The sequence below is a fragment of the Salvelinus fontinalis genome, chromosome 6 (assembly GCF_029448725.1).
Source record: "Salvelinus fontinalis isolate EN_2023a chromosome 6, ASM2944872v1, whole genome shotgun sequence".
NCBI classification, from domain to species: Eukaryota; Metazoa; Chordata; class Actinopteri; order Salmoniformes; family Salmonidae; genus Salvelinus; species Salvelinus fontinalis.
In genome coordinates this window covers 12,232,421-12,252,079 of record NC_074670.1, presented here as the reverse complement: position 1 = coordinate 12,252,079, position 19,659 = coordinate 12,232,421, and the positions used below count along the sequence as shown (strand labels likewise).

At 42.7% G+C, this 19,659-nt stretch overlaps 1 protein-coding gene across 1 annotated transcript; it reads left to right on the top strand.

Moving 5' to 3' along the window:
- Positions 1 to 15,257: 15,257 nt before the first annotated feature.
- msmp2 (microseminoprotein, prostate associated 2) lies at positions 15,258 to 16,348 on the top strand. The gene is given in 3 exon segments (XM_055924401.1): positions 15,258 to 15,388; positions 15,484 to 15,592; positions 15,717 to 16,348. Coding segments are annotated over 3 exon segments (465 nt in total). The 5' UTR covers positions 15,258 to 15,267; the 3' UTR covers positions 15,952 to 16,348.
- The last annotated feature ends 3,311 nt before the right edge of the window (positions 16,349 to 19,659 follow it).

Below are 19,659 nucleotides of genomic sequence, written 5' to 3'. Positions count from 1 at the left end.
GTTGTGAATGTGGATTTTATTAACTATTGATACAGAACCATTTCATATTTAATGTGAGCACAAACATTGGCATTGTTTACTGTATGTTCTGATTCGCTCCATCTTTAAACATTTCAAGACAAATAACTAATAACAGCTGCTGGAGATCTGTTAGAGTATCACAATGATGTAAAACTCATATAGAATGAAGTCACCTCATTATTGGCACCCTTGATAAAGATGAGCAAAAAGTACTATATAATAAATATTACAAATAATGAGCTATTGTATATTGTGTGCTCAAATAAATAAAATCTTTATAGTAATACAATTGCTCAGAGAAAAATATTTTGTTGATCAAGTATTTCTTTTTTTTTCTTTTTTATCTCAAAGACAAGTGTCAAAGTTATTGGCACACCTGTTTTACAAGGTTTGTGTACCCACACCAAGCCAGTCTCTGAGCCTTTTTCTAGGATGTTTTATGAGATTGAAGGATTTTAGACCATTCCTCCATACAGAATCTTTCCAGATCCCTGATATCTGTTGGCCTGTGCTTATGGACTGGCCTCTTCAAGGTTTTTTTAGTCCGGAGACAGATGGCCATTGCACAATGTTGATTTTTGTGGTCAATTAAGCATTTATTTGTGGATTTTTTATGTTTGCTTGGGGTCATTGTCTTGCTGGAAGATCCACTTGTGGCCAAGTTTCAGCCTTTTTGTCAAAAATATTTTAGTACTACTTGGTAGAGTTCATGATGCTGTTGACCTTAACAAGGGCCCCAGGATAAGTGGAAGCAAAACAGCCTTTTAACAAAGATCCGACACCATACTTTACAGTAGGTATGAGGATATTTCTGCATATGCATTCTTCTTTTGACACCAAACCCAGTGTAACAGTATAACTTTAAACCATCCCCTCGCCCCGACACGGGCGCGAACCAGGGACCCTCTGCACACATCAACAACAGTCAACCACGAAGCATCGTTACCCATCGCTCCACAAAAGCCACGGCCCTTGCAGAGCAAGGGGCAACACTACATCTAGGTTTCAGAGCAAGTGACGTAACTGATTGAAACGCTAGTAGCGCGTACCCGCTAACTAGCTAGCCATTTCACATCCGTTACACTCACCCCCCTTTCAACCTCCTTTTCCGCAGCAACCAGTGATCCGGGTCAACAGCATCAATGTAACAGTATAAACTTTACGTCGTCCCCTCGCCCCGACACGGGCGCGAACCAGGGAACCTCTGCACACATCAACAACGGTTGCCCACGAAGCATCGTTACCCATCACTCCACAAAGGCCGCGGCCCTTGCAGAGCAAGGGGCAACACTACATCTAGATTTCAGAGCAAGTGACCTAACTGATTGAAACGCTAGTAGCGCGTACCCGCTAACTAGCTAGCCATTTCACATCCGTTACACCAGCACTGGTGTGCATGGCCAAAGAGCTCTATTTCTTGTTCCAGTCAAAGTGCCAGTGTAACGGATGTGAAATGGCTAGCTAGTACGCGCTAGTAGCAGTTCAATCAGTTACGTCACTTGCTCTGAGACATTAAGTAGGGTTGCCCCTTGCTCTGCAAGAGCCGCGGCCTTTGTGGAGCGATGGGTAACGATGCTTCGTGGGCGACCGTTATTGATGTGTGCAGAAGGTTACTGGTTCGCGCCCGTGTCGGGGCGAGGGGACGGTTTAAAGTTATACTGTTACACCAATGCCATTTAGTAAACCCCAGGTGTTTCCATATGCTGGTTGCTCTTAGTAAAGGCTATTTACTGAAGCCCGTCCAAATAGCCAACTGGCATGGAGGTGGCATCTTTTTGTAGATTTGGTGACCCGAAGATGCGACCAAGTTTTGCAATTTGACCACTACACCACTGGGGACAAGATATACTTGCATCCGATACCAGCCAAGTTTACCACTGTTTCAGTGGTTTAAAACTCCTATATTGTTGCCTTAATAATGTTAAGTGGTATATTTGGTTTTTCAGAAAAAAAATTGTACACACTGCCTGATTTTATGAAAGTCAACCATGCCTCTTCTTACTTGTGAGTGCTTTGCCTTTCCCCAAGGTGATGAATGACAGAGGGATTTTATATGCGTGTTACCTGATTTTTATGCCCCAGTGAAACAGGAAGCAATGGAAAGCCACAATTCTGTTCCTTAAACTGAGATCAACTTAAAAAACAAAAATGTTAATTTGGATAAAATAAAATATAAGAATATTTAAGGTGCCAATAATTTAGACAAGTGTCTTTTTGAGAATTAAATGTTTTTCTCTGTGCAATTGTATTGGTATAAAATAAAATAATTGTCCTTATTTTTTTCCATACAATATATTGTGGAGACCTCTGTCTTTTTGTCACTCCATCCCATTCACTCTCTGTCCTTTTATCTTTACCTTTCGCTTGCTCTCCCTCTCCTATCCATTTAATGTCTCCCCCTCTCCACCTTTCTCCCTCCTATCTCTTCCCCTTTGCCTCCCCCTTCTCTCTTTCTATTCCCCCCTACCTCCCTCCCCCCTACCTGCCTCCACAGATGACAATGCTCCCTTCAGGCTTAAATTAGGCCTAGCCAATTAGGGAGCTGTCATTCCGCTCCAGCAAACTCACAAGGTCACTGTTACCGCCCGGCAACTGTAGGACAGAGAGAGTGGGGAAAGGGGGAGGATGGGGGAGTGGACCTCTGCCCAACATCCCACTAACATCACTAATACATATAGTATGTCCTGATATGCCTAATATCTGTCCTTAATCGAAGCAATGAGGAAGAGGACAATTCAAATGATGTAAGGTGGTAGTCATGACGTTAAATGATTCTTCGTCATTCAGTTTAATATGAAAGTACTACATGTTCTAACAGTACAGGATAAATAGAATTAGAAATTAACAGATGACAAATCCTCAACAGATAAATAGAATCGTTACTATTAGACTTAATCATGCTGCAAAGCTGAACCAGACTTCATTTAGACTTGAAATTGTATTGTAAATGTATGATAACATTTTGTATAATGTTGTTTAAGTATTTGTAGTTGGAGTCTCATATACATTTTTTTTAATAACCCTCTGTTGGTCGGTTTTGCTGGAAAGCAGTCAGATTTTTTGTTGTTCATATTTACTTTATAACATCCTTTGTACCCTTTTTGTCCTACAGGAACCCAGTAGATGGCACATGTGAGGCAGGCTCATGATTGAAAGAAGGGAAGTAAACAGAATATTTGGATGATTGTGAAATAAGACTGTGAATCCCTTCACACGACACAACACCAAACCCCTTGTTGAACTGGTTGATTTTCCCTTTTCAGATTCCTCCCTCATTCTACCCCTAAAGGTGTGGGTTCATACCACCCAGAGAAGTGTTGCTCTGCTCTCATTGAGCCCTTCACGCATCAAGAGTGTTGACCCTTGACCTGCATTCAGAGTGAGATACACAGACACACGGCAGAATCTCACCAGATGACATCACAAGCCACCATGGGGTTCCATTGACAACCAGAGGTCACCTTGATGACTAAGGTCAACATGACGACTAGGTTCACCTTGACAACCAAGGGTCACCTTGACAACCAGGGCTCCTTGATGACAGGGGGTGGTTGAAAATAAAGAAAAGGGCTGTAAGGAGAAAACACAGGTTATTTATATCTTGTCTACAGTACATCCATCCACAGTAGGCCCACCACAGGGCCACTGCCGGAGAGAGCAACAATCAATCCAAACAACTTTCCTATCTACTAAACTCACAAAGATAGTCCACTTACAAGGCTGTATGTGACATTCTAGCCATAGTTACAGTGACGTTATAGCCATAGTTACAGCTATGAACACATATTCAAACATGGAGTTAATTGACTTTAGTCTATGACCATGTGGGTGTGTGAGTGTGTGAACTCACAGCTGGATGAAAGTCTGATGTATTGATCCAGCTAATGCAGGGAGGAAGGGCCCTAGGCCACAGCAATCAATACACTCCTAATTATGTATGGGTGTGTGTGGAGCCCCCCAAATCTACAGGGGTGTATATATACCCCGTCCCACAGGGAACTCACACAAACTCCTACACACAGACCACAACCATACCACACACTGACACATAGCTACACACCACACAGCTACACACACACATATGTTCTCAAATCCCCCAGCACTTTAAAAAGACATAGACTTGTACTTACATACTTTACAGAAACTTCACAAACCTACGCACCCACATGCTGAGACCTAACACCTTTGTAACTAGAGTAGATGTGTGAATGGGACATGCATTGAACGGCTGTTGCTCTTCATGTCAACAACCCAGAACATGGGCAATGGATATGACACACACATACTGGACCAAGATAAAGAGGACTACGCTATTGGGACATAGAAAACATTGTAAGTATAAGACTCTCTCTCTCTCTTGCTCTGTAGGACTGTTGGATCAGTTGGTTTCCTGTCTTTCATCTGTTTCGTCTGTCCCTCCCAACCCACCTTTACTCTCTCCCCACAAAGGGCTCTTCCCTCTGCTCTGTTACTTTGCTGTAGGTGGAACTCTGGATATCATTCATGTCTGGTCCTCTCCCTATGAAACTAAATAACATGTTAAATGTGCACTTACATCAAATGTCTTAAACCAGTTTATACCACCGTTTTTTATTTTTTAAATAAATTGTTCACGTTGATGTCCAAATTCACCTTTTCCTGATGTTTCTTTTTCATCATCTCTCTAACTCTTAACACTAGCACACCAATGATCTGTCCTAAAAACCCACCCATATCTGTCTCTTTTCAGACAGAAGACAGGATGGCTGCACGGGGTCCTGTTTGGCCAGGGGCTGTGTGATATGTTTGATATTCGGTTGTTCTCCTGCGTAATCAAGTCAACTAAATATCAGACATATTCCTACAGAGCCTGGCACACACCTACAGACCCTGGATACTAACAGGCCAGTCGAGTCAGATAATCAGGGTTTGTATTGTTTGTAAATCATTTTTAAAATGCTTTATTCATGAGCTATTATTTGACTTTATTCTAAAGAGTTATCCAGTTTTTGAATAGACGAGCATGGACGACTATATTGTAAATTAAAATGAAACAAACATTTCTATTGTATATGTTTTAACATTATTAAAATAACCAATTGACAACATTCAGGTAATGTAATGTAGTATTTGGCTGCTTAGATTTCGTTAAAAAAATATATATATTGTCTTTGCTATTGCATCTACTTTGAATAAAGACGGTTAAACCTGGAAAAGACTGATTGGAAAATGTTGCCACAGTGTTTCAAGAGATAAGATCCGTGTCTGCTGTGTATACAGAAAACATTGAACAAATGAGAAGTGCGGAGGTGTGAGGGTTAATGACGTTTGATGTCAGAGTATTGGTGTGTAGGGAATCCATCATCTCTTTCGCAATATTTGCACCTCCAGTTTGGCAGCTGCCAACAGACTCCGCCCACTAAACAAACAACCATTTACAGTTCACTACGGTTTGTTCATTAACAAATGCAAATGTACCTTTTTATGGGCAGTACAGCGAATTGTATCTGGTTGTCAGGTCACTGGGGGTACAGTTGACTTTTACTATCTGCAATAGTTTAGAACTATTACATTTACATTACATTTAAGTCATTTAGCAGACGCTCTTATCCAGAGCGACTTACAAATTGGTGCATTCACCTTATGACATTATATATTATATAGATATCAGGCGCAGATATACCAAATCCGCTGTGGATATCTAAATTGGGACTGATGCACTTACACAAAGATTGTGTTATCCGATGTGCACTAATCAGGAGTGAACAGTAGGCTAATTATAATGGCACCTTAGTACAGTTATGAGCCATGGCCATAGCAGCCCATCCCAGTCCCACAAATAGGAAGTGGTCCAGTGCCATAGCAGTCCATCCCAGTCCCACAGATAGGAAGTGGTCCATGGCCATAGCAGCCCATCCCAGTCCCACAGATAGGAAGTGGTCCATGGCCATAGCAGCCCATCCCAGTCCCACAGATAGGAAGTGGTCCAGTGCCATAGCAGTCCATCCCAGTCCCACAGATAGGAAGTGGTCCATGGCCATAGCAGTCCATCCCAGTCCCACAGATAGGAAGTGGTCCATGGCCATAGCAGTCCATCCCAGTCCCACAGATAGGAAGTGGTCCATGGCCATAGCAGCCCATCCCAGTCCCACATATAGGAAGTGGTCCATGGTCATAGCAGCCCATCCCAGTCCCACAGATAGGAAGTGGTCCAAGGCCATAGCAGTCCATCCCAGTCCCACAGATAGGAAGTGGTCCATGGTCATAGCAGTCCATCCCAGTCCCACAGATAGGAAGTGGTCCATGGCCATAGCAGTCCATCCCAGTCCCACAGATAGGAAGTGGTCCATGGCCATAGCAGCCCATCCCAGTCCCACAGATAGGAAGTGGTCCATGGTCATAGCAGCCCATCCCAGTCCCACAGATAGGAAGTGGTCCATGGCCATAGCAGCCCATCCCAGTCCCACAGATAGGAAGTGGTCCATGGCCATAGCAGCCCATCCCAGTCCCACAGATAGGAAGTGGTCCATGGTCATAGCAGCCCATCCCAGTCCCACAGATAGGAAGTGGTCCAAGGCCATAGCAGTCCATCCCAGTCCCACAGATAGGAAGTGGTCCATGGCCATAGCAGCCCATCCCAGTCCCACAGATAGGAAGTGGTCCATGGCCATTGCAGTCCATCCCAGTCCCACAGAAGTGGTCCAAACTGTGGAGGCTGCTGATGTTGCCTCTACATTTAAGAGGATGCACGTGGATTGGCCTTCCAAAAACTCCACATCAAATTATCAAACCTCACGGAGACAGTAAAACTGAGATATTTTCCTCTCTCGTTGTCTCATTTCCCTCCCTCCCTCCCTCCCTCCCTCCCTCCCTCCCTCCCTAGCTGTCTTCCTCCCTAGCTGTCTTCCTCCCTCCCTCACTCTTTCTTCCTCTCTTCCCCGCTTGCTCTCTCTGTTGTTCTCTTTTTCTCCCTCACCCTCTCTCCCTCTTCTCTCTCTTACTCACCCCTCTCTGAATCCATGTCGTTCAACAGTATTACCTATGCAGAGATATTGCGAGAAGTCTTCGGGAGGCTATTTTTATATTTTAATTATCATATCTTTGACTTAGTTTGTGAATGAGAAACTTTCCACATTACTTCCAGACACTAACAGTTTGTGCTAGTCACTAAGCAACGGCTAATATGATTAAGGATAATGAGTAACATCATCATGTGTGTGATGTATACATGCAGTGGTGGAAAAAATATACAATTGTCATACTTGAGTAAAAGTAAAGATACCTTAATAGAAAATGACAAGTAAAAGTGAAAGTCACCTGGTAAAGTACTACTTGAGTAAAAGTAAACAATTATTTAGTTTCAAATATACTTAAGTATCAAAAATAAATTGAATTGCATAAATATACTTAACTATCAAAAGTAAAAGTATGAATAATTTCAAATTGCTTATATTAAGCAAACGGCACAATTTCGTTTTTATTTTATTTACGGATAGCCAGGGACGCACTCCAACATTCGAGATATAATTTACAAACGAAGCATTTGTGCTTAGTGAGTCCCCCAGATCAGTCAGTAGGAATACCCAGGGATGTTCTCTTGATAAGTGTGTGATTGGACCATTTTTCTGTCCTGCTAAGCATTCAAAGTGTAAATTGTTCTTTTTGGTGTCTGGATAAACGTATGGGGTAAAAAGTATATATTTTTTTAAAGAAATGTGGTTAAGTAAAAGTAAAAGTTGTCAAAAATATAAATAATAAAGTACAGATGCCCCCCAAAACGTATTATTTTTATATATACATTTATTTGGGGGTAGATCAGCTGTCACGACTTCCACCGAAGGTAGTACCTCTCCCTGTTCGGGCGGTGCTCGGCGGTCAGCGTCACCGGTCTACTAGCCATCACCGATCCTTTTTTCCTTTTCTGTTTGTTTTGTCTTTGGTTCTTTCACACCTGGTTTCATTTGCCTTAATTTCTGTGTATAATATTTACCCTGTTGCCTGCCTAGGTTTGTGCGGGATTATTTTATTTGTGATGTTGCTCAGTTAGGTTGTGCCCATTTTTTGTTTCACGCATTTAATAAGAGTGTGTTATTTAGGAGCTTTGTTTGTTCCTCCTTGCGTGAGTAACGGGTTTCTCTGTTGTCGAGGCCGTTTGATTTTTGTAGTGTCATACCTGTTTTGGTGGACTTGCCCATTAAAAGTGCGCATCTCAGACATCTCTGCTCTCCTGCGCCTGACTCCTTCACCTACCTCCTAACGCAACATTGTCACATCAGCTTTAATATTGCAGATAGAATGTAGCTTCCATCAATGTAATTGTCTGCATCACTTCCAATCCCCCATATTTTTTTTTGCAAATGTATAAACACATATAAACTCAGCAAAAAAAGAAACGTCCCTTTTTTAGGACCCTGTCATTCAAAGACAATTCGTAAAAATCCAAATAACTCCACAGATCTTCATTGTAAAAGGTTTAAACACTGTTTCCCATACTTGTTCAATGAACCATAAACCATTAATGAATATGCACCTGTGGAACGGTCGTTAAGGCACTAGCAGTTTACAGACGGTAGGCAATTAAGGTCACAGTTATGAAAACTTAAGACACTAAAGACGCCTTTCTACTGACTCTGAAAAACACCAAAAGAAAGATGCCCAGGGTCCCTGCTCTTCTGCGTTAATGTGCCTTAGGCATGCTGCAAGGAGGCATGAGGACTGCAGATGTCTGTACTGTGAGATGCCTAAGACAGCGCTACAGGGAGACAGGACGGACAGCTGATCATCCTCGCAGTAGCAGATCAAGTGTAACAACACCTGCACAGGATCGGTACATTCGACATCACACCTGCGGGACAGGTACAGGATGGAAACAACTGCCCGAGTTACACCAGGAATGCACAATCCCTCCATCAGTGCTCAGACTATCCGCAATAGGCTGAGAGAGGCTGGACTGAGGACTTGTAAGCCTGTTGTAAGGCAGGTCCTCACCAGACATCACCGGCAACAACGGTCCAGTGCCATGGGCACAACGGTCCAGTGCCATGGGCACTATGGGCACAAACCCACCGTCGCTGGACCAGACAGGACTGGCAAAAAATTCTCTTCACTGACGAGTCGCGGTTTTGTCTCACCAGGGGTGATGGTCGGATTCGCATTTATCATCGACGGAATGAGCGTTACACCGAGGCCTGTACTCTGGAGCGGGATCGATTTGGATGTGGAGGGTCCGTCATGGTCTAGGGCGGTGTGCCACAGCATTATCGGACAGAGATTGTTGTCATTGCAGGTAATCTCAATGCTCATCCTGACATGACCCTCCAAAATGACAATGCCACCAGCCATACTGCTCGTTCTGTGCGTGATTTTCTGCAAGACAGGAATTTTAGTGTTCTGCCATGGCCAGCGAAGAGCCCTGAACTCAATCCCATTGAGCATGTCTGGGACCTATTGGATCGGAGGGTGAGGGCTAGGGCCATTCCCCCCAGAAAGGTCCGGGAATATGCAGGTGCCTTGGTGGAAGAGTGGGGTAACATCTCACAGCAAGAACTGGCATACCTGGTGCAGTCCATGAGGAGGAGATGCACTGCAGTACTTAATGCAGCTGGTGGCCACACCAGATACTGACTTTTACTTTTGATTTTGACCCCCTCTTTGTTCAGGGACACATTCAATTTCTGTTAGTCGCATGTCTGTGGAACTTGTTCAGTTTATGTCTCAGTTTTTGAATCTTGTTATGTTCATACACATATTTACACATGTTAAGTTTGCTGAAAATAAACGCAGTTGACAGTGAGAGGACGTTTCTTTTTAAAAGTTTTTTTCCCTTCCGTTTATATACATACACATACACACTGTACATACAGTACATAGATACATATGTAACGGATGTGAAATGGCTAGCTAGTTAGCGGGTACGCGCTAGTAGCATTTCAATCAGTTACGTCACTTGCTCTGAGACTTTAAGTAGGGTTGCCCCTTGCTCTGCAAGGGCCGTGGCCTTTGTGTAGCGATGGGTAACGATGCTTCGTGGGCGACCGTCGTTGATGTGTGCAGAGGGTCCCCTGTTCGCGCCCGTGTCGGGGCGAGGGGACGGTTTAAAGTTATACTGTTACACATACATATATACATACATAGATAAATATAAATACATACACATATTTATATATATATATTTTCCTTTATTACTTTCTAACCCTTCCACCCCTCCCTAATTGGAGTAAACTAGTGAACAACAACACTTAGGCTTCTACTTCCAGCTTATACACACTATATACATTTTATGGCACAGTCTATTTTACAATAGTTCTATTTTGTTTGTTTTTACTCCTGTCCTTCCGCTAACCTCAACCTCGCCATCTGTTTCTTTCACAAAATTTCTGAACAAAAATATATTTTTTACGGACAAAGTATGTTTTACGTTAGTTATCTTCTTGTTATTAGTTGCTATTATTCCCAACCTCAGCTCCATTCAACCCCTCCCATCTATCTCTTAACACCATCCATATTGGATTTCTATTTGCCATATATTTTTCAAGTGTGCTGTGATGTTTCACAAAAGTTTTGAACCTTTCTTATCTCATAATTTCCACAGATTGTAAATTAAAGTTTTTGCTAAAAGTATTATTATATTATGGATTGATTGACTATGACTTTTCAGATCACCCAGTAGTGCTATCTGCAGAGTTAGCTGGAAGTAAATGTTGCAATTCTTCAGCCATTCCTGGACATGTGACCAAAAACAAGATACATATGGACAGTACCAAAACAAATGATCTAATGATTCTGTCTGTTCGCAGCTAAATCTGCAGAGCTGGGAAGGTTGTATCCCCCATATATTTGTTGCAAGAATTTTGTATAATAATTTAAAATGAAAAATTCTAAGTTTTGAATCCGGCGTCGTTTTGCGTATCAGTTCATAAACCATGTGCCATGGAATCGTACGTCGAAAATCTCTTCCCAACTATTTTGCAATCTATATTCTGGTGGATTAAATAGAAATTGCAACCAACTTTCATGTTTTAAAAATAGCAATATTTGGGAGATGATTTCCTTTTCAAATAACTGAAAGTGCGAAGTTGTAATCTGAATAAAGGGAAAAGGCCATTCTTGAACATAGGGTGAGACATTCTTGTTAATTTCCTAGTGAACCAGTTCTGATTTAAGTATAACTTTTGTATGACTGAAGCCTTTAGTGAGAGGTCTAATACTTTAATATTTAATATTTTCTGTCTTCTGAATTCATATTCATTATATAAATAGGCCCGTTTAATTTTGTCTGGCTTACCCCCCAAAACTACTTAAGTAGTACTTTAAAGAATTTGTACTTAACTGCTTTACACCACTCTGTACATGCTTCTGAGAGCATTAGGAAAAATGTATTGCACATCACAATGATGTCAATTTGACTGATGTGGGTAGTAGTGTATACTGGGTGGGTGGGTTTTCTGATGTCAGACAATATGAATATCTATGAGATGCTGCTTACCCAGGATAGGACAGAAAATATCAATATGGTTTCACAGCAGCACCATAGATCTCTATATCTCCTGTATGTATCACACACGGTGTGTGTGTGTGTGTGTGTGTGTGTGTGTGTGTGTGTGTGTGTGTGTGTGTGTGTGTGTGTGTGTGTGTGTGTGTGTGTGTGTGTGTGTGTGTGTGTGTGTGTGTGTGTGTGTGTGTGTGTTGTTTTGTGAGTGTTATCAGGACACCCAAGGCGGTGAATGCAAACAATTTCAAGAAGAAAGAACATTAATGTGTATAAACAACAGATTACAAGATAAACTCTGACACACACACACCAAACTTTGAAATAGTGTGGATAACATTGCCTATATCTACATAATTTGAAAGTGGTTTCATTTCTCCAGGCCCATCCCTCAGCTTTTTACCAAAACACAGGCGGGGTTAGCCCCTTTGCTATTGTTTCAATTAAGGATTCCAGCTTTAATGACTCATCATAAGTAATAGAAACTCTTGTTATACATAATGACTGATATGCATGAATGTATTATTGTAATTGCATCATAAAGCAATTGTTGGACAATGCAGCCATTAAAAGACTTCCTCGTAATCCAAAGTGCATCTGCTAAAGAAATATGTTCAGGCACGTAATGGGTAAAGTTCAGGTCGGAAGTCTACATACACCTTAGACAAATACATTTAAACTCAGTTTTTCACAATTCCTGACATTTAATCCCAGTAAAAATTCACTGTCTTAGGTCAGTTAGGATCAGCACTTTATTTTAAGAATGTGAAATGTCAGAATAATAGTAGAGAGAATGATTTATTTCAGCTTTTATTTCTTTCATCACACTCCCAGCGGGTCAGAAGTTTACATACTCTCAATTAGTATTTGGTAGCATTGCCTTTAAATTGTTGAACTTGGGTCAAACGTTTCAGGTAGCCTTCCACAAGCTTCCCACAATAAGTTGGGTGAATTTTGGCCCATTCCTCCTGACAGAGCTGGTGTAACTGAACCAGGTTTGTGGGCCTCCTTGCTCGCATACACTTTTTCAGATCTGCCCACAAACGTTCTATAGGATTGAGGTCGGGGCTTTGTGATGGCCACTCCAATACCTTGACTTTGTTGTCCTTAAGCCATTTTGCCACAACTTTGGAAGTATGCTTGGGGTCATTGTCCATTTGGAAGAGCCATCTGTGACCAAGCTTTAACATCCCGACTGATCTCTTGAGATGTTGCCTCAATATATCCACATAATTTTCCTTTCTAATGATGCCATCTATTTTGTGAAGTGCACCAGTCCCTCCTGCAGCAAAGCACCCCCACAACATGAGGCTGCCACCCACGTGCTTCACGGTTGGGATGGTATTTTTCGGCTTGCAAGCCTCCCTCTTTTTCCTCCAAACATAACGATGGTCATTATGGCCAAACAGTTCTATTTTTGTTTCATCAGACCAGAGGACATTTCTCCAAAAAGTACGATCTTTGTCCCTATGTGCAGTTGCAAACCATAGTCTGGCTTTTTTATGGCAGTTTTGGAGCAGTCCAGCACTTCCTTGCTGAGCGGCCTTTCAGGTTATGCCGATACAGGACTTGTTTAACTGTGGATATAGATACTTTTGTACCTGTTTCCTCCAGCATCTTCACAAGGTCCTTTGCTGTTGTTCTGAGATTGATTTGCACTTTTATCACCAAAGTACGTTCATCTCTAGGAGACAGAATGCGTCTCCTTCCTAAGCGGTATGATGGCTGCGTGATCCCATGGTGTTTATACTTGCGTACTATTGTTTGTACAGATGAACGTGGTACCTTCAGGCGTTTGGAAATTGCTCCAAAGGATGAACCAGTCTTGTGGAGGTCTACATTTTTTTCCTGAGGTCTTGGCTGATTTCTTTTGATTTTCCCATGATGTCAAGCAAAGAGGCATTGAGTTTGAAGGTAGGCCTTGAAATACATCCACAGGTACACCTCCAATTGACTCAAATGATGTCAATTAGCCGATCAAAAGCTTCTAAAGCCATGGCATCATTTTCTGGAATGTTCCAAGCTGTTTAAAGGCACAGTCGACTTGCCAAAACTAGTTTGTTCACAATAAATTTGTGGAGTGGTTGAAAAACGAGTTTTAATGACTCCAACCCAAGTGCATGGAAACTTCAACTGTATATAACAGAGGAGGCTGGTGGAAGGAGCTATAGGAGTATGTCTGGTATACTGAGTGGTCATTTTATGTGGTCTTACAACATGGTCCCTCAAATATTGCAGACACCTTCTCTTAATGACTTTCCCTCCCTCATAAACACACAAGGGTGCACACACACACATACAAACGCAAACCAAACACACACACATGCACAGAAACCAAACACTCATCTGCTGTCCCGTGATGGCATAGGTTAATGGTTACTAAACAGCTACATTGATAGAGATCACCAGTGGTTTAACTCTCTGAAGCCACATGATCACCAGTGGTTTAACTCTCTGAGGCCACATGATCACCAGTGGTTTAACTCTCTGAGGTCACATGATCACCAGTGGTTTAACTCTCTGAAGCCACATGATCAGCAGTGGTTTAACTCTCTGAAGCCACATGATCACCAGTGGTTTAACTCTCTGAAGCCACATGATCAGCAGTGGTTTAACTCTCTGAGGTCACATGATCACCAGTGGTTTAACTCTCTGAGGCCACATGATCACCAGTGGTTTAACTCTCTGAAGCCACATGATCAGCAGTGGTTTAACTCTCTGAAGCCACATGATCACCAGTGGTTTAACTCTCTGAAGCCACATGATCAGCAGTGGTTTAACTCTGAAGCCACATGATCACCAGTGGTTTAACTCTCTGAGGCCACATGATCACCAGTGGTTTAACTCTCTGAAGCCACAAGATCACCAGTGGTTTAACTCTCTGAAGCCACGTGATCACTAGTGGTTTAACTCTCTGAAACCACATGTTACATCCAGTTTGGGGGATCCATAAAAATAACTGCTTCCTGGGGCAACTGTTATCTGAGTGAGTCCACACTGTTTGCACAGGGACAATCACTGCAGGGAAACAAGAGGAGATGACGAAGGCAAGTCATAACGGCGTGTGTGTGTGTGTGTGTGTGTGTGTGTGTGTGTGTGTGTGTGTGTGTGTGTGTGTGTGTGTGTGTGTGTGTGTGTGTGTGTGTGTGTGTGTGTGTGTGTGTGTGTGTGTGTGTGTGTGTGTGTGTGTGTGTGTGTGTGTGTGTGTGTGTCCAAGGCATAGAAGGATAATCATAAAGAGAGAGAGAGATAGACCTATAGAGTTAGGAGAGGGGGACAGAGCTGATGAGATGGAGGTGCTCTATAAATATCTGAGTCTGAACAGACCACACCACAGTCCAAGACTGACACCAAGGGAGACAGGCTGAGGGAGAGGAGGGATAAGGAATACAGGACAGAGAGACAGAAGACATCAGGAGCTGAAGACTTTGTCCAAGAAGAGAAACCGAAGATAGAGGGGGAGAAAGAGGAGGACGTGCGAGAGTTTCACAACAAATAAACAGAGGGATCTTTGAGTGGTAAATGAGATGGAAAAAGAGAATTAAAGATGGTGAGTGTGGAAAAGAGAGAAAGAGAGAGATTAAGGGAGAGTGATAGATGAACAGAGAGGGAGCATTTGTATAAAATGGAATGAACTGATTTCCTTTCTATTGCCTTAACTAAGATTGTACAGTATACCTTTCTTTCATCATAATTGACCATGTTGGTTCTATGCACCACACTAAACCCTATGGACTGACCATTGTCTGGCTGTTAAGTTGGTTCCTCATCCACAGACAATGATGACAGACCCAGTGAGGATGATGAGGATGATGCTGCTGGCTCTAGTCTTCATCCTGAGTGTCACTATGCCCTGTTTATCTGTCTACAACAGTGGGGAGTGCTACTTCGATACCAAAGGTGCGTGTATGTGTGTACAGTATGTGGTATGTGTGTACAGTATGTGTGTGCGTGTGAGTGTATTAACCATGTGTGTGTGTGTATGTGTCTTATAGGAAGCTGTGAGTACATGGGCCAAGTGTATGGAATAGGTGAGAGTTGGATGACTAAGGACTGTTACCAGTGTGTCTGTATGGATCCATTTGGAGTGGGCTGCTGTGATCAGTAAGTGTGAAAATCACACTGTAGCCTTTAATATCACAATACACACCCTGGCATTGACACTGTTTGATTGTATTGACGGTTGATAGAACAAAGTGTGTTATTAATGACTTTACCTTCCTCACAGTGGATCTCAACCCGTGGACTACCCTGACTGGTGTGATGTGATCCGCAAGCCAGACTCCTGCAACCTCATCGCTGTGATGAAAGCCAATCACAAGCTGCCTTGTCTGTGGGGACGGGGTCGTCTGAGGCCAGGAGCGCGACAGCCATGAAAATCTGATAGAGGCCCTTTATTTGGATCGGTCCATTATTTGCCACTCATAAATGGGAAGATGAGAAATGATTTAAACACTGATTGACTGATAGTGTTTCTCACTGTTTCTAATGAACAAATGCAGATAGACTGTTATTAACACAGGCAGTGCTTGACTTGGACTGAAATAGGTTCCGGTAATCATGTTGGGTGCTGGTACTGTTTATATTTAGGTGCAGGAGCTCCACAATACTTTTGAGATAATATTATATAAGAGGAACAGGAGCCCAAGCAGTAGAACATTTGAGATGCTGGTACTCAGCTCCAGTGAGCTCCTGCCCAAGTCAAGGCCTGAACACAGCAAAGAATAAGAATTACTGTAATACAAGCCACAGTAGCTAATGGCACAGTGACACCAAAAGATTGAGGGAGGGGTTATAAAGTCAGACAGTGTATTATTGAATTTCCTTCATACATGTATGTTACATTAGACATGTTTAATCCACAAGACGTTAGTACCTAGGTCCTACATGTACCTGATGTTTAAATAAACAGATACGTTTCAAATGCCTTCTGTTCTTCTTCTGTGCGTGTAGAGTGGTGCTTGAGCAAAATCACTGGGGAAGCCAAGTCAGAAAAAAAGCCATATTACAACCCTTGTTTGCTCTGTAACCTGTTAGTTCACCTGCCTTGCCACCGTGATATATAGGCCTAAAGGCAGAGACAGAAAGAAGACACAGTGATAGAATAAATTCAACCACACCTTTGTTTCATCAGAAAATCAGTGTCACACCCTGATCTGTTTCACCTGTCCTTGTGATTGTCTCCACACCCCTCCAAGGTGTCGCCCATCTTCCCCATTATCCCCTGTGTATTTATACCTGTGTTCTCTGTTTGTCTGTTGCCAGTTCGTCTTGTTTGTCAAGTCAACCAGTGTTTTGTTCTCAGCTCCTGCTTTCCCCAGGCTCTCTTTTTCTTGCCCTCCTGGTTTTGACCCTTGACTGTCCTGACTCTGAGCCTGTCTGGCCACTCTACCTGCCCCTGACCCTGAGCCTGCCTGCCTGGCCACTCTGCCTGCCCCTGACCCTGAGCCTGCCTGCCTGGCCACTCTGCCTGCCCCTGACCCTGAGCCTGCCTGCCTGGCCACTCTGCCTGCCCCTGACCCTGAGCCTGCCTGCCTGACCACTCTGCCCGCCCCTGACCCTGAGCCTGCCTGCCGTCCTGTACCTTTGCCCCTACTCTGGATTACCGACCTCTGCCTGACCTGATCCTGAGCCTGCCTGCCATCCTGTACCTTTGCCCCACCACTCTGGATTATCGACCCCTGCCTGACCTGATCCTGTCATTTGCCTGCCCCTGTTGCTGTAATAAACATTGTTACTTCAACACAGTCTGCAATCTGCATTACCTGAAACATTATACAGAGAGCAACCTCCGTCCGGTGAAGTCCACAAAGCATATTGCATGGAACAAACAGTTACATGACCTACAGCATGGTCAAGCAAGTTAAAGTTTCTGACATTTTCGGACTACTAAACAACTATTGGAAAGTTATCCCAAATCGCAAAGAAAACAGTAGCTGTCTCCCCTATTCCGGCAACATTTCAACTTCACCATTTCAACATCATCAAATCACCTCTGCTTAGTCTAATACAGTGATAACTTAAAGATACCAAAAACAATTTAGTTCAATCAACGTAAGCTAAATATGATGTGGCTGTCCATGGTTCTGATTTCTGTCTCTGTGTGTGTGTGTGTGTGTGTGTGTGTGTGTGTGTGTGTGTGTGTGTGTGTGTGTGTGTGTGTGTGTGTGTGTGTGAATTCATGCAAGTAGAAAAAACAGAATGCCGCAATCCTCTCTTCATGTCGATGAAACGGTCTATGATTCTGTCATACAGTACACGCCTTTATTTTTTTGTTGTTCTAGGCTACCTGGCTAAAATGCATGCTCACTAGCCTAAATTCCTTTCATGGGCAATGTTAGAACTAGTTAACATTAGCCTTCTACTTCTAGCTAGCTACATATTGAACTTCCATGCTTTCAGGCCAAGGGCACAATGTATGAATTCATGGTTGGATCAGAATCACCTTCGTAATCATTGGCCAGTACAGAGAATTAAGTAAAATCACAAGTCCAAATCCCTATCTCCATCCATGGCGAATTTAGAAAAGGGACAATTTTAGCTAGCTAGCCACCGGAGGACAACAACACAATGAGATGCAATAATTCAAGTTGTTTCTGTCAATAGCCGTGTCTACACTTTACAGTTCATGCAGCTTTTGTATTCTGATAATGGAGTTCTGATCATGCAATTCCGAACAAGTCATGCCTCTTCATTTACATTTAAATGTGCCCACCATGTTCACATTGTGTCCGTTGTGTCCGTTACTATATTCAAATGCCAGTATGTATTCTACAAATGGTGGAATAGGCAAAATATGATAAAAAGGGTGTGTTCGTCAATTCATTCTGGAGTGCCAGAGTGCGCTCTGGCCTTCATAAATTCAAACTATTGGAATTTGTCAAATGAGCCATTTATAATTTCAGAGTGTGAGCGTTCAGAGCACACACTGGACGATCTGGCTGAGGAGTATGGTTGATCTGAGCATTCTGACCTCACAACAGCAGTCAAGCACCCAAGCTAACTGGCTAAAGTTGGCTAGCTACTTCCACACACAAATGATAGACACCTCACTCTGACCATTTTGCTCACCCTAGTAGAAGTGGTTAGGCTGTTTTCATGTTGTCTAGAGCGTTGGTGACTAACTGTGTTGCTGGCAACAATTGAGTTAAAAAAATTGCCTACGTTTACTGACACCGGTCATATTCAACAGGTGTTGTGGATTGGTAAATTCATCAATTATTCTGCGCTCTGGCACACTCAGATGAGAGTGCACTGAAATCGAAGTAGATAGCCAGAGTGAATTTACGAACGCACCCTAACACAACAACAACTGATGGCAGTAGCTAACTATTGTAGCTAAGTAGCCAGCTAACCTCTGTAGCTAGCCAGCAAGATAGCAAGCAACGCTAAAGGGATTGCAAACGAGTTAGCATAACTCTAGCCCCATAAAAATATTTTTTCTTCATATTAACTAGCTGGCTAGCATTTGAGGCCAGCAAACACGTTCCCCGTACACTAGGAATGTATTTCCTCCAACGTTATAATGAAAAGGTGCCTCTGTCCCAAAACACAAGTTTTATGGAGACTTGTGGGAGGAGTGCTGAGTGCTGAAGTCCCCCACTGTACGTGCTTTCAGTAGCCTGATTTCATCAAGACTGATGGGAAATCCGCACAATACGAGCTTCGTAGTCTGATAGCAAAAGTCACATGTACGTGTCAAGTGTAGACAAGACCAATTAGGTATTGCTCTCCATGTGATGTGATTATAGTGAAGCCAAATCCAAACTGGCTTCCCTTGATACCATTCACAGTTGAGCTCGCTCAGTTAGCTCAACATTGGCTATTATTGTATACTTTTTTTTAAATCAAGGGAGGCCATACAGCTGACAATGATGTCATACTATTTTCGATCAGACAACTTTAGTTAGATGGCCTACACATACAGAGACAGGGGGGCGGATGCACTCGCTCGGATGCATTCTCCGGTGTGATAGAAAGATAAATAATTGTGTTTTTTTCTTTACATTTTTGGGGGAAGCCTGGCTTCCCTTGGCATCCATGAATACACCTCACTGATATTGTCACTACATAAAGCACATTTGAAGCACAGTCAGACATTGGCCTTTCTATTTTGTGCACATATTCTCACGAACCATTGGCAGGCATCACTGTATGGGGGATTACATATT